At 35.7% G+C, this 14,672-nt stretch overlaps 1 protein-coding gene across 3 annotated transcripts in view; it reads right to left on the bottom strand.

The window, feature by feature from the left end:
• The window catches only part of MAPRE2 (microtubule-associated protein, RP/EB family, member 2), a 140,418-nt gene that overhangs the window by 27,379 nt on the left and 98,367 nt on the right, over positions 1–14,672 (bottom strand). For all 3 annotated transcript variants that reach the window (XM_004683840.2, XM_004683838.2, XM_004683841.2), the window contains 2 exons: positions 12,748–12,893; positions 9,475–9,688 (listed from right to left, as the gene is read on the bottom strand). In XM_004683840.2, coding sequence (XP_004683897.1) covers positions 9,475–9,688; positions 12,748–12,893 — 360 coding nt within the window. The remainder of the gene's footprint in view (positions 1–9,474; positions 9,689–12,747; positions 12,894–14,672) is intronic.

Here is a 14,672-nt window from a genome sequence, read left to right as displayed (position 1 = left end):
CTGTATCGAGCCTTAGGAATACTCAAGTCTTTTATTTCTTGTGTCCACTATCAACTGGAATTTAGTTTATGAAAATATGCTGTAGTTCAGTACAGTATGGAGAGGTGTGAACATAAAACAAGGCCATATCCATTATATTTGACATGCAGAATAATAGTTAAAGAATGCTGGCTCTGGAACTTCAGGGTCAGGTTTGAAATCTTTGGATTCCAGTCAGTAGGTGACCCTGGTCAAGGTCATTACTAAACATCTCTGTGCCTCAGTTTCCTGAATTCTAAAATGGGGGTAATGATACTATTGCCCCACTGAGAATTGTTGAGAAGCTAAACTGAGCTAAAACATATGGAGGGATTAGAACAGTAACTGACATTTAGTATGTAGTCAATAAATATATGTTGATTTCTATATCTGATGACCCTATCTATATTTTAAATATTTTCCTTTCTCCTAACTTCCATGAAAAAATTTTTATTCCATTCCTATTATTTAAATTTTAGGACTTAGAAAGTAAAAGTTGATAACATTTTGTAGGTTTTTTTTATAATCTATAAAAAATTCCAGCCTTAAAGGAAATAGTGAGCTACTTTGAATCCATAAATCCAAAATAATTATAAAATACATTCATAGACCCTCTATCAAAGATGCTGTCTCAGTAAGCAAATTGGGATAGAATTGAAAAATACATGGTTCTCACTAGGAAGAAGCTCTAAATTCTTCATGCTCTTCTCTGTGCCCAATATTCTAAACTCAGATAGCCAGTATCCCTGCAAGCAAGAGCTGTTCATATTTTATGCTGGGAGTTCATCACTATTATAGGTAAGGAAATGCAACTTAAGTTATTCTTTGAGAAGAAAAGTATCCCAATGCCAAGCAGAACTATATCTATACATGACATGTGTGACTAGAGGAACAAAACCACCAGTATTTTCTTCCAGGGAGTAATTAAGTTATGATATATAGCTCATATGATAGGCAGCACAGCAAATGGATGGCTTCTTAAATGAAGAGACCAATGAGATGCAATGTTGATATGATATAAATAAATCCTGAATGCAAGATAAAAACACATTCCATATACTAAGGAGAAGTGCTAAAAGTTATTTGAAGTTTTACTAATTAAGGGACTATTAATCCCTAGGCCTGAGAGGCTTTGATTGATCTCTGAAAAATTAACATTCATCTTTGAGGAAAGACATTAAATATATGGGTTGGAGGGTGTATGGCTAGGTGGCTGTGTACTCTAAGGTGGCTATTAAGCAGGTCCACAGTGGAGGGACAGCCATGAAGGGACGAGAAAAAAGCCCTGTGTAATAAGGGCTTTTCAAAATTAAACTCCATCATAGATCATTCTAGCCTAAAGAGAAGAAATAGAAAAAGCATTTCTCGAAGGAAATGGTGGCTTTGGGGTGAGACCAGCATTCATGGTTAAAGTGTGGGTCCTCCAAGGAAAATACTTTCACTTTAGTAGTGGTGGTGGTAGTAGCAGTAATATAATAATAATAATAATAATAATTATAATAATAAAAGGAGGTCCTATAAAGTGGCACAGGCCTGAGGCTAAGGTCATAATCCCTGTGAAGGGATTCAGCTTAAGCAGACTTTTTTTTTTTTTTTTTAAGCTTTAATTGAATTAAATGCCTGTTAAATAAAAACATCAACATTCTCTGGAACAATACAGCAAACTCCAGACCCTCTACAACATCACAATGTCTAGGATGGGATTCAAAATTGCTTGACATATCAAGAGCCAGGAAAGTGTGACATATTTTCAAAAGATGAGACAAACAACACATGTTGACTGTGAGGTGGTCAGAATCATGAAGTAGCTGAACACTTAAAGCAGCTATTGTAACCATGCCCAGTGAAATAAAAGATGTTCATAATGAGTGAAAAGGTAGAAATTTTAGTAGAGAGAAAAAATAATATGAAAATTAGAGACAGAAAAATGCAGTAGTGTGAAGTGTGCACCAATAGTTGAGTGGAAATGACAGAAGAAACAGGGTAAACTTGAAGATACATCAATGGAAACTACCTAATCTAAAGATGAAACAGAATATTTGTTAGAGAAACAGTGAACAGAGCCTTGAAAGTTGGAATGCTTTAAAATGTGCATTAGTGTATTCCCAGAAGGACAGAAAAGTGGAGTTTAATAAGTATTTGAAAAAATAATGGCTGAAAATCTCCCAAATATGGTCAGGAACTAAACACTGTTAAACAAGATAAAGCCAGGGAACCATGATGGGCACATCACAGTCACATAAATGAAAGCCAAAGAAAAAAGAAAATGTTGGCTGCATCTAGAGAAAAACTTCTATATTATATAGAAGGAAAGGATGGACAATAAGCATTCATATCTGTCTACTTTTGTAAGCCACAAGTAGTGGAACAATATTTTTAAAGTGCTTAAAGAAAGTAATGGTCAATCTGAATTCTTTGTCTAGTGAAATATTTTTAAACAATTAAGGTGAAATAAATTCATTTACAGAAGAAGGAAAGCTAAGAAAATTTACTGCCAGCAGAATTACATTATAAGAATGCTAATGAAAGTTCTCCAGTTGGTAGAGAAACTAAACCAGTTGGGAACTCAGATGTTCAGAAATCAATGAAGAATCTATGAAAAGTACAGGTTTTTTTTCTCTTAAAAAACTAAAACCTGGCCCTCCCTTGTGGCGCAGTGGGTTAAAGCACTGCACTAAGAAGCTTAAGCCACTTCCACATGAGTTTGATCCCCGCCTGCCCTGGAGGAGATCCACATGGCGTGGCAGACCTCTCCTGACCTGCCTGCTGCTCCCCTCAGCAGTGTACTTCGTAGACCTGCCTGTTCTGCTCCCTGCACTGCCTCTGGTGAATCCTCTCACCCTTCGCATCTCTGGCCTGTACCCCAGTTCTATATGAATAAATAAATAAATCTTTTAAAAAAATTCTTCTAATTAAAAAAAAAGTAAAATCTTGTAGCCATATGAAAAAATAAGACACTAACTTTAGCATATACAAAATTATAAATTCTAGTTTTCACATGTAATCAATATAAAAATGATTAAGTGTTTTACATATTGTTTTACACCAAGTCTTCTAAAACTAGCATGCATTTTAGACATATAGCACATTCCAATGCAAAACAAGCACATTTCAAGAACTCAAAAGCCACTGTATTGGACAGTATTAGTTTAAAACAAGAATTGTAACATTGTTTTTTGACATTTATAGGTATAAATGTAAATAAAGCACATGACATTATAACCAAGGGTGGTGGGGGAAGGGTTGTGAAGCTTCCACATTTTACATGAAGTGGTATAATATTAAATTTAAATACATGGTAAAAATATATACTGTTATGTTTGGAGCAATCACGAAAACAAGAGTGCAAAGAGGAAGAGTTAAAAAGACAATAGCTTAATTAACACCAAAATGCTAGCAAATTTAAAATTTTAAATTCACAAGACAACAAAAAAGGTGAACTAGATACATAAGGTAGAGGAGGCAATCAGAAAACAAATAATATGACATCTCAATTTAGCTATATTAACAATTACATTGCTCAAGTACTAGATACTCCAGTGTCTGGAGATCAATATAATGAATAAAAACACAGGCTGAATTATATACTGTGTACAGGAGACATACTTTAAATATAAAGACAAAGACAAGTGGAAATTATTTAGCCTTTCTTGGAGAAAGATATAATATGCAAACAGTAAATATAAAAAGTGACTATGGAATGGCAAAAAATATCAGATAAAGTAGACTTCAAGATGAAGACTATCACAAAGGATAAAAAGGACAGCTCATGAAATACAAAGTTCATGTAATCAGGATGACCTAACAATCATAAATATATCTGCCTAATAACAGAGCCCTAAAATACAGGAAACAAAAATTGAGAGAATTAAAGGGAGAAATAGCAGTTCTACAAGTAATGCTAGTATCTTCTTTGAAGTGACTGTGAAAAACAGAAACAAAAAAATCAGTAATAACACAGAAGATCTGAATAACATCAACTACCTTGAGCTAATCTGTATTTCTAAAACCCTAGACAACCAACTGCAGAACCAATATTCTTTTCACATGCATGTGGCACTCTGACTAAGACCATATTCTGGCCACAGAATCAGAACCACTACATTTCCTTGCCTCCCTTGAAAAACAAAATAAACTTTTTGGGAAAGTAAAAGGTCTTATTCGGCCAAGATGACAGGTGATGTTTAGATTACATGTTATTTACAAGTGTTCAAAGTCTCAACAGGAATGATCCCATTGTTACAGTTGTATGGACAGACTTAGAGAATCCCAAATTTAAGATAATTGAGTGAGAATATTCAAATATTCAATACATTTTCTAAGACATTGTAGGATTAACATAAATCTACATTTAAGGATTTAATTATGATTATTCAATACTTTCTTATAATTTTTCTAGATTTGTGAAACCGTTTTTCTAGATTTCTATTAATTTGATTTTAAGGCTAGGACACTGATTTCCCTAAGGAAAAGGGAAAGCTCAGACTCAATTTCCATAGCAACTTTAAATCCATCACACTATATTTGTATATGGGAGTTTGCCTTAAATACATTACTCTGTGAATTGGCAATGTGTCTAAGCTGTGGTTGCTATAGGAACCATAACTTCAAATTTCCTTTTAAGTTTAGTAAGTCTTCACACCTAAAAACTGACCAAGAGATGGTATACAGTGATAAGCTCATAAACACTATATCTATCATTATGAAAATGTGAATTATAACACAGACTTTGGTTTATAGACCAAAAGCAATTCAAGGTACAATTTGTTAGAATGTAGGTGGACTAAGAGTCAGCACCAGCCATAAACCCTTATCTGACAAACTCTGCTTATGCCAAAGCTTGTAGAATCCAGGTAAGTCACCCAGCTACACACAGATATCAAAGTGCTGACTTCTTTGAATTCACAGAAGAAAATCTTTTATATGTGTTTGAAATGGCAAAAAACGCTAGCACATTCTCCTAAACACAGAATGTACCATGTATGTGGCATGCATTTCTTACACCCAAGCAGGTGGCGCATGGCTATAGAAGCAAGCAGATGTAAAAGCACATTATTTTGCTGGCCAGTGTACACAGTTCATTCTTAACTATAGGCATGTGGATCATCCATTCCATCGTGTTTCTTGCAGGCTCCTTTGACAGACAAGATTCTCTGGCTCTGGCACTTCCACTTACTGCTCTTACTGATTATCTCATGCAAGTTAATTATAATATTAGCCTATGGTAATATCTGAGGAAAGATCTAGTCACTGCAAAATGAACCAAGTATTCTAAAACCAAAAATGAAAAAATTGCAAACCATCTCCTATGTTGGATTATATTATACCAGCCATTGCTTGTTTGCATTAATGCAGATAATTGAAAAATAACCAATAGTCAAAGAAAAAATGACTGCTGAATGCTACTGATCTGGCATCGCTGTGAGAACACTAATAAAGATGTGAATTTTTCAGACAGCTGAACCTCACCTCACCAAGCACTTTAATTTGTCTTAAATTTTGGATGAACAAAAAGCAGACTTGTGTATGAAGAGGATGGCCATGGCAGACAGACAAGTTTAGAGACTAAAAATAAATAGTCCATGGGAGTGATGATTATACAGAGTTAAAGAGAGTTTTAAGGACTTGAAGGGAGCTCTGAGTATACCACTCAGTGCACATGGGTGTCACACAAACTCTGGGGGCTTCTGAGAGGCCCGAAGCTATCTGATTCCATAATAAGGATCTTAGGTTAAGGGTTTGTTTAGTACAATTTTGTTCTGTGCTGAGAATGATAAGTCTATGTTTGTTGTATTATGTTTAAATAAAGAAAGAACACAAAGACTCTGGACAGGTATTCTAGGAACTTGTTATTTGCTTCACTGGCCTCATTCTCTAGGAATTCCCGAGTAGAAAGTGCGTGAATTTTATAGCACAGGTTTTTACAACACCTATCCTCAGACTCTCAGAAGACATTTGGCTTATATTTTCTAGGTACTACTTCTAAGAGTTGTATACATAGCTTCTAGAAAAAAAATGATGTCTTATTCTATTTAAAAGGTGCTTTCTCATTCATAGTTTAAAAAATTGTTCTATACAGAGTACAGAGCACATTAAGAGATTTTTGATGATGTAGTTTTACTACCCCACAGTATCCAATAGCCAGAAAAATTTTATGAAAAAGGGGATGGCTGGCTTGACTTTCTTTCAAAATCAGGACCAATGAGGTTACCTGAAATGTTAAACTCCTGGAAAAATATATTTCTTTCTCAGGTTCCTGGAATTCTCTACCAAAATGGCCTAAGTTTCTCTGTGTCTTTGTGAAAGACAGATGAGGGAATTCCTAGAGAATGACGCCCGTGAAGCACAAACAACATTTTGTTTGGAGGAGTAGGAGTGTGGGTGCCCATTTAAGGACACATTATGTTTGTAGAGGAAAAACATCCTGAGGCCTGTCCAATTTCACTACTGAAAACTTGACAAAGTGGCAGCTGGATTTCAAGATGAACCTATACTTCATTAACAGCTATAGAAAAAGACCTGCAGATGCTCAATACCAGGCACACCTGGCTTTCGCACCTCCTTACCCTTCTACTCCCTTCACCTGCCAAATCACCAAGATTGGAGAAAACATGCTGCTCCTTTTCTTGACTCTAACTCTCTAGACGCAAGAGAGTTATTAACAAATATTGAAGGCCAACTTGAATTACCATGACTTTTTGCTTCTGCTTAAATTTCATCCACCACTCCCTCCTAACTTCTGTCTCCCCAAAGTAAATATTCCCTTTCCTCTCCAACTCTCCTATAGAGGCCCCGGGCCTTATTGTCTCCCTCTAGCTTCAGAGTCATGATCTATCAATTTTTCCTATTGTCAGTATTTTTTTCCCATAGACCGTTCTCTACTATCAATCTGCTCATGGTGCTTTGTCCTACAAGTAAATAAAACAGAACCATTTGCCTTCCATTTTCTGATACTACTACAATCAGCTTTTCCCCTATGCCAAAATATTTTTATTTTTCTCCAATTTTATCTTTTAAACTAATTTCCCCTTCTCAAAATTTTACCTGATAAATTTATTAAAGGTGAAATCTATTCTTTGCACATCATTTTTCACACTTGTCAAGTCATTGCAACTAGGTACATGCCCTCAGCATTTTAATGGACCAATTCTCTAAAGGATTATTAATCACCTCCTAGGAGCTACATCTCTTTGGCCTAATTTCAGATTCCAGGCTATATGATCTCTCTGCAATTACTTTGGCACTAGAAATTTCCTAGTACTTGTTTTCTGTTGCTGGTTTTTTTCCCGGTGTTCATCTTTTCCTCAGCTTCTTTTTCCCTTTAATATATATATTCCCAAAGACCTGTACTTATCTTACATAAGCTTATTCTAGTGCTTCAAAATTGCATTTTTGTACTTTCTCAATTTACTTCTTCAGTTCATTCTTCAACCCACTTCTAGTCCCATATGTCATCAAATGACACCTCCCTCTCCCCACCAAGTTGAAAAACCAAATACATTCTCCAGTCTTATTTCACTTGCCTTTTTAGCAAATTTTGACTATGCTGACCATTTTAATCCTTCCTTCTTGCTCAATACTCACTTCTAGTTTGAATCACAAGAAGGGGTAGAGATCCAAAAATGTTTCCTCCTAGCCTAACCTTTGAGATCCAGGCATATGTACGCATGCACACACACACAATGTCTATTTGGAGCACCTCTAAGATTTAGCAAAGAAATCTCAAATTCTGTATTTAAAAAACCTTAGGATTTCTTCCCATATCTGGTTGTCTTTCAGTACTTCCTGAACTACCATCCATGAAGTTGTGTGAGACAAACCAAGAAGTCATGCTGGATACCTTCTTCTTTTCTTTTACCCTTATGTCCATCCATTACCCAATGTATTTTACCTTCTAAATATTTCCCAGATTTGTCTATTCCTACCACTATTTTAATCTTGAACAAGAATCCATCTCCAATACTCACATGTCTGTGTGCATTTTTAACAGGCCTAACCCTGGAGATGAGAAAACTAAATCTGGTGGGACTAGAGAACTTGCCTGAAGTGGTAGTCACGGTAATTTATAACCACATTTGACTCCAAAGTTAGTGCCACAGGAAAGAAAGAAAAATAAATTATAATATTAAGCAAACTGTATGGACATAAAGGAAATAAGAAAATGGCCTTTCTTTTCAATTTTTTTTGTTAGTAATAGGATTATTAAACCTATAATAATAAGATTATCTGTGACAGCTGTTACACAATCATATCATTCATACTGTATGGGCAGGGCATGATAATTCAAAGATAGTCCGATGTGACCCACTTGCTCCCAACTTTATTTTGAAAACTTTCAAAGCCATGGAAAATTTGCAAGAATAATAAAATGAACATTCATGATACTTAGATTTACCCATTGTTAATATTTAGCCTATTCTGCTTTATCTCCTTCTCATTCCCCCATTCTGACACACACACACACACACACACACACACACACACACACACACACACTTTCCCTGGAATCATATGAAAATTAGTTGCAGACATGATATTTTAATTTTAATATCCTTAGTATATTTTCAAAAATCATGCCACATTTCCAATGATCTCAGCCTACCTATAACATAACCATGAAACCATAAGTAAGAGAAAGGCATCTGAAATAGTGAGGAAAATTCTGTCACAAAGCTATTTCTATCCATTTATTATTGTAGCAATTTCTAACCCATTCTGACTGGACATTAGTATTATTTACTAATTTAACAAGTGTGAACACTTGTTTTTACATTTGGAGGGAGACAAATGGTTTCTGAGAATTCCATTGCTTAACTGCCCAGTAGCACAACTGCTGTTTATAATGAGAACCCCAGTTTTAAAAGGATACATTTGCTTGGTAAAGAATACATTTGTCTGTATTTCATGAAGGGATGTTTTTAATATATTTTAGAAAGGTTTGTAATCCACAAAAGTTTTTTTCAAATGTAAAATTCTAGGAATTTATCTCCTGTGACTTCACTTTTGGATGAAGCCTTCCTCACTATTAACATATGAAAACTGGCATTACCCTTACAGGACACAGGATGCAGAGCTCATGAATTCCCTTTGAAGGATTACAGATGAAGACCCATACTTAAAAGTATAAATCAGCTCACATTACTGCAATTAGGTAGCAAAAATATTTCTGTCAAAATCTAAAAAGACTAGGAATTTCCCAGCAAAACAAGAAGGAAAATGGAACTTATCCTGGAATATTATTCTAACATCCAGATTCAGTTTTATATAGTAAGTAGTTCTGCTTTTTGAATTGTGTAAATCATGGTCAGTACATAGTTAGGTCTCCCAGAAAGATAAATGTAGTCAAACAGACAATACAAATCATCCAGAAGCACAAAAATGCCTTGCTGTTGCAAGCGATCAGGAAGGCCTGAGCCATTTCCAAAAGGAAAGTGAGTGATTTCATGGTTACCATACCTGCTGTGGGGGAGTTTGCGTGGTGAGACTTTTTTGGCAGGTTGAAGATCTGTTCACCAGGATCGGGAGGAGGAATTGCATCTTGCCCTTGTCGTGCTTCCACAGGGTCATATTCCTTCCCATCATAGTTAGCATCATAGAATTTCTTAAACCATTGAATAAAATCCAGGTTGTCCTGGAAACGACCTTTCACTAGCTTCTCCACTGGAATTACCTGCAACATAAAATCATAAACTTCAGGGATTTTGTCTTGACATCAACTTCTGTGAACCAAAAGGTAACTATGTCTAACATGTCTTCGACTCACAACTGCTCCTCTTTCTCCCAATATCTGGGCCAGCTGTATCCAAGAATTATGTGATTTTTGTTTTTTATCAAATCAAAAAAGTGAAGTAGAATGTTATTCTCCTGTGAGCAAACCAGATAAAATAAGGAATACTCTCCCCCAGCCATCAAGAGAGACTGCTCATCTTTATGGCATGTTTATTACCCCCCATCTCAAAACATGGGCCGGGATGTTGTGCTACTTCAAGACTGATGGATTTAGTGGTCTATGACTTGGTCCATGGTAGAATAAACTGCTAAACATTCTACCAGAGAATGTGAGTGAATAAGATTCAAATCATTGCTAATATTCCACTAACCTAATGGTTCATATGGAACAAAATGAATTTTCATAGAGCTTATCTACAATGCAGAGAAGCACAAAAGTGACAGGTTACACAGGAGCACAGCCACGTGCCATGGGAGATGGAGGAAGCACAGGGAGGCTGGCGGAGGGGATCGGAGAAAGCATCAGGAGGAGGCTTACAGCATGTTCATATCAACTTCTGAGACAGGATCTTAGCTTTGTGTGATAATCTTTCCTACTGGCAACCTAAAGAGGCAACCAGTCATCCCTCTAGAGAGCTTATGGAGCCTGCAGAATTATAATAGAAAAAAAATGGACATGATTACTAAGCATTAATTAGGTGGGTTACTACTTTTGAAGGAAAATAGGAGTGCACTTTGATATCCAAACTGTACCATTACCATATTTTTACCTCTTCACCTTTGGGTTGGAACACTAGTTCAATGTGAGCCATGTAAGAAGCTAGGAAGTGAGTCAACTCATATATAAATATGTTTGAGTGTGAGATTCAGACAGAAACAGTACTCAAAGCACCTGGCTTCTTCATGTAATGATATGAACAAAAGCTGTGTAAACCGAGTTTATATATAAATATATAGTATTTATATATAAATAATCTAAGCAAAACCTTGCTACCAGAGGTACTGTATACTCTGATATCAAACACAAAGGAAAACCTTTAAAGTGTATAAAGGCCTTAAATATTATGACAACTTGAAAGAAAAAAAGCAACTAAAACATTTTATGTCACCCATTACACTAAATCATTAGTAGTACATTAAAAAAATGTTTTTATGAAGCTAAAATAAAATCAAGTACAGAATGAAATCAAGAGAAGCACTTTTGGAGGAGATCATACTTTTCATTGAGTCTTACAGCAACAGAAGATTATTACATAGAATTCCTTCTACACATTCACTTAATTGACTAGTCAATATATTTTCACATCTTTGATTTATGTTTTGCTTATGCTTATACTGGTTGTTTTACAAAGTGCTTTCTTAGTCTATGTGGCTGTTTAACATGCTCCTATACTTTATTTTCTGCCAAATAAGTGGAAATTTAAAAACAGCTTTAGATAATGATAATACATTAGCTGTTCAAAGGCATTTAATTCTGTTGACTTAATTTTACAGTCCCTACCAAAATGAAAATTCCAGCAGCAGAAGTTAAAAATTAAAGGTGGCAAGCCAATCTTTGCACAGAAGTTTTCCATTTACTGTTAGGCTATGACAAACATGAATAAGGACAACTGTCTCTATCCAAGGACCTTTGGGTAGAAATCACAGCTAGAGAATCCAACACAGGTCATCAAGACCAATCATCCTCCTCTATAACAATGTTATTGTCAATATTCTTAACACATCACCCATTGTGTGTATGTATACTTCTAGTAAGATATGGAGGCTATTTTTGTATTACATAGCTAGTTCCATCAATAAACCTATAAACTGTCTTCTTTTTGATCTACAAACATGTATAGAAAAATGAATAAGATGCAATAAGATGCAAGTAATACTGCTAGTAAGGAGAACCAATACAGCTCTGGATTTGAATATATATGGAAGGAACTAATTGGAAATTACCACAGCAAAGAAAGTTGAAAAGAATCCAAATTCTTAAGATGTTAAAGAGAACATGTTCTGAAATAAACTTCTGAGAAAGTGAGAAGTCGATATTTTAAAATATTTTCAAAGGAATGTTTTGACTTAAGTAGATATTAACTGCATTAAATTTTAAAAATATATGGCTTCTCAAACTTTGTTCTTTTCCCTTAGCTTCCATCTTTTATGACCTAGTAATTTATTTTTTATTTCCATAGCCCACTTAATCCTCTACTTATGCAAAGACAAGTTTTCCTTTCCCCCTTGCAAGTTTTCCTTATTCTAAATTCCTTTCTTTTCAAGTCTATTCCCTCTAAGAGACAGATCTTAAATAAGGAACATGCACTTAAATAGCAGTAAACATACAGAAATTGAGTGGATGTTAGCAATATTTCTTTATTAGGAGGAATAGGACTCCAGTTTTACTCCATTTATCTCATCTGAGGACTAAATTATAATATTTCAAAAGGGAAAAGGCAATTTATGAAGATTGACTGAGGAGCTACAGTATGATAGTCATCCTCACATGCATTTAAACTTCATAATCATGGGAAAGGGGTTTCAGTTCCATTTTATAGATGGAACTCAGGCTCAAATAATTTAAATTATTTGTTCATGTCATGGAATTGGGGTCTTAACCATTTTCACTGTAACAAGCTGTTTCTCCAAAGAACAACAACAACAAAATAATCAAACAAACAAAAAAACACAAAGACCCACAGAGGCATCTGGCAAACATAAAAACTTCTCATCTGCAATGCTAAACAGAATAACCACATTTAAGCATTTGTAATTTCTGTTAGGGTGTTTAGTCTAATAGGAACAAATTTAGAAATCTCCTTAAATAAAAACCTCAGACAACTACAGGAAGTGAGAGTCGGTGCTTTATGTTACACACAGACCCAATCTACATGGGGTATGTCCCATGGACAGATACACTTTTGGATTTTTGCATTTCTGTGCAAAAAACAAAAAAAAACAAACAAAAAATTTAAGGGAAGACAATGCGTCTTATGGAGGTACAAATTAGTCTCCTACCTTATCAACATTCATTCGCTTAAACGATGCCTGGAGAAGTTTAAAATTGTGAATATACTCATGCTCCAGCTTTGCTTGAAATTTTACTTTCTTCAAACTAATGCAGCCTGGAAAAAGCATGTCCATGAACTGGCAATAGGCAGCTCCTGGAAAGAGACAAGACAAGTACTGTGTGAGTCTGATTTTACCTCGTGTCACTCAGGATTGCTCCGCAGGAAGGAGCCCTCCGGGGCTGGCTTCTCTTCGCACTCATGCTTCCTTGTTGGCCAGGCTGGGTGCTGGAGGGCAGGAACAGCCTTTCCTCAAGGCAGCCCTGCACTTCCCCTTCTCATCATCACACCACATAGAGGGTTCATTCACCGCAGCATCCTCAAATTCCACAAACAACTGGGATGGGAAATTGGGATAAGAACAACCCTTCTTAGCTTCTACCAGGGGGAAAAAAAAATATTTTTTCTTTTATCTAGAGGCCACCAGCTCCAAGTTCTCAAAATACAAGAGAAAAACAGCTGAAAATTTAAATATGAGAAATTATAAAACGTCTCAGGAAATACAGCTAAAAAAATGCACATATGCCCAAGCTGTTTTATATCCATCTTGCAAAATGACTTAGGTGAAACTGTGTAACTCAGCTGTCTTATGTCAGAACCAGTTGTACACCAATTTAATTCCAGTCTAAAGCAATGGGGTGCCTACATTAACATGAAGGATGAAGACATGGAGATTGAGAAACTTATAAAAACTCAGAATCCTGCTGTTTATGACTGAGAAGTAAAAATAACAGAAATATTCAATGATTCTCCTAAGGAAGTAGTTAAAGAAAGAAGTCTGATTTTTTAAAGAACACTTAGATCATGACAACCTCAACTAGAAAACTCTCCAAAATCATGTTTACTGATTCATAACTTCTTAACAGTAAAGGATAAAGGCATTGAGAAAAACAACTTCAAAGCCAGGATGACCATTTTTCTTTTACAAGGAAGAAAAGCAATTCAGTGGCAATAACTGGAACAAGCAGCCATTTTTGTGATCTTGCTTCCAACATCTATTGGTCTGTTTCTAGAATATGCCAATGACTGGCCTTTCTGGAATATGAAGGGCAACCTTCATTCTTTGATAGCAAGGTTTCTGTGACAATCTTTTCATTTTATTAAGGTGACTCATCTTTACATGGAAAAATCCACTCCATTTTTAATACCAAGCAGATGTCAAGAATCCTTTCCTGAGACAGGAATCCAAGAGCAGAGGGAACAAGTTATTAGGGATCTCAGGACTACTAGAACAGGCAGTGTATTTGTATTATTTCTACAGAAGAGCATAGGTCACCATAATTATCACCTCCAGCATCTTTGCATCTGTGATGCTTCTCCTCAGATGCCAGCACCCCAATGACTATGTGTTAAGTGTATTCTTAGTCAAGCAGATGGTATTTCTTAAAAACAAGACCAAATAAAACAAATCCAAACAAAAACATTAGGGGAGGTAAGAGAAACATCATGATCGTGGGGGCATTCTTACAGTCATCATCCAATTACTCAGTTCTTCCTTTTAAAGTACCACCAGATGGAGCAAATTCCAACAGTCACTTCAACATTATTTTTATGGAGATGGGAGGGTTTAAATACAACTGTCTCATCACCTGCTTTTCAAAGAGTTATTTTCACTTTTTTTTTGGTAGAGTATAGCATACTGGAGACCAGTATTTACGTTTTCTCCAAACCAACCAGCTAAATCACTCATCTAAGTTTGAAAAGTAGTAACTTTTGGGTGCTCCCAAAAGTGCAGCAATATGAATCTATTAGCAGCCACTGCAGCATGGGTTCAATCCCTGGCCAGGGAGGTGACCCACATGGTGCAGCAGACCTCTCCTGTCTCACCCATTACCCCCCTCAGCAGTATATTTCAGTAAATCTCCCTGTTCTGCT

This window comes from Condylura cristata, unplaced genomic scaffold (assembly GCF_000260355.1).
Source record: "Condylura cristata isolate star-nosed mole 26May11 unplaced genomic scaffold, ConCri1.0 scaffold00016, whole genome shotgun sequence".
NCBI classification, from domain to species: Eukaryota; Metazoa; Chordata; class Mammalia; order Eulipotyphla; family Talpidae; genus Condylura; species Condylura cristata.
This window is presented reverse-complemented; position numbering and strand designations above follow the sequence as displayed.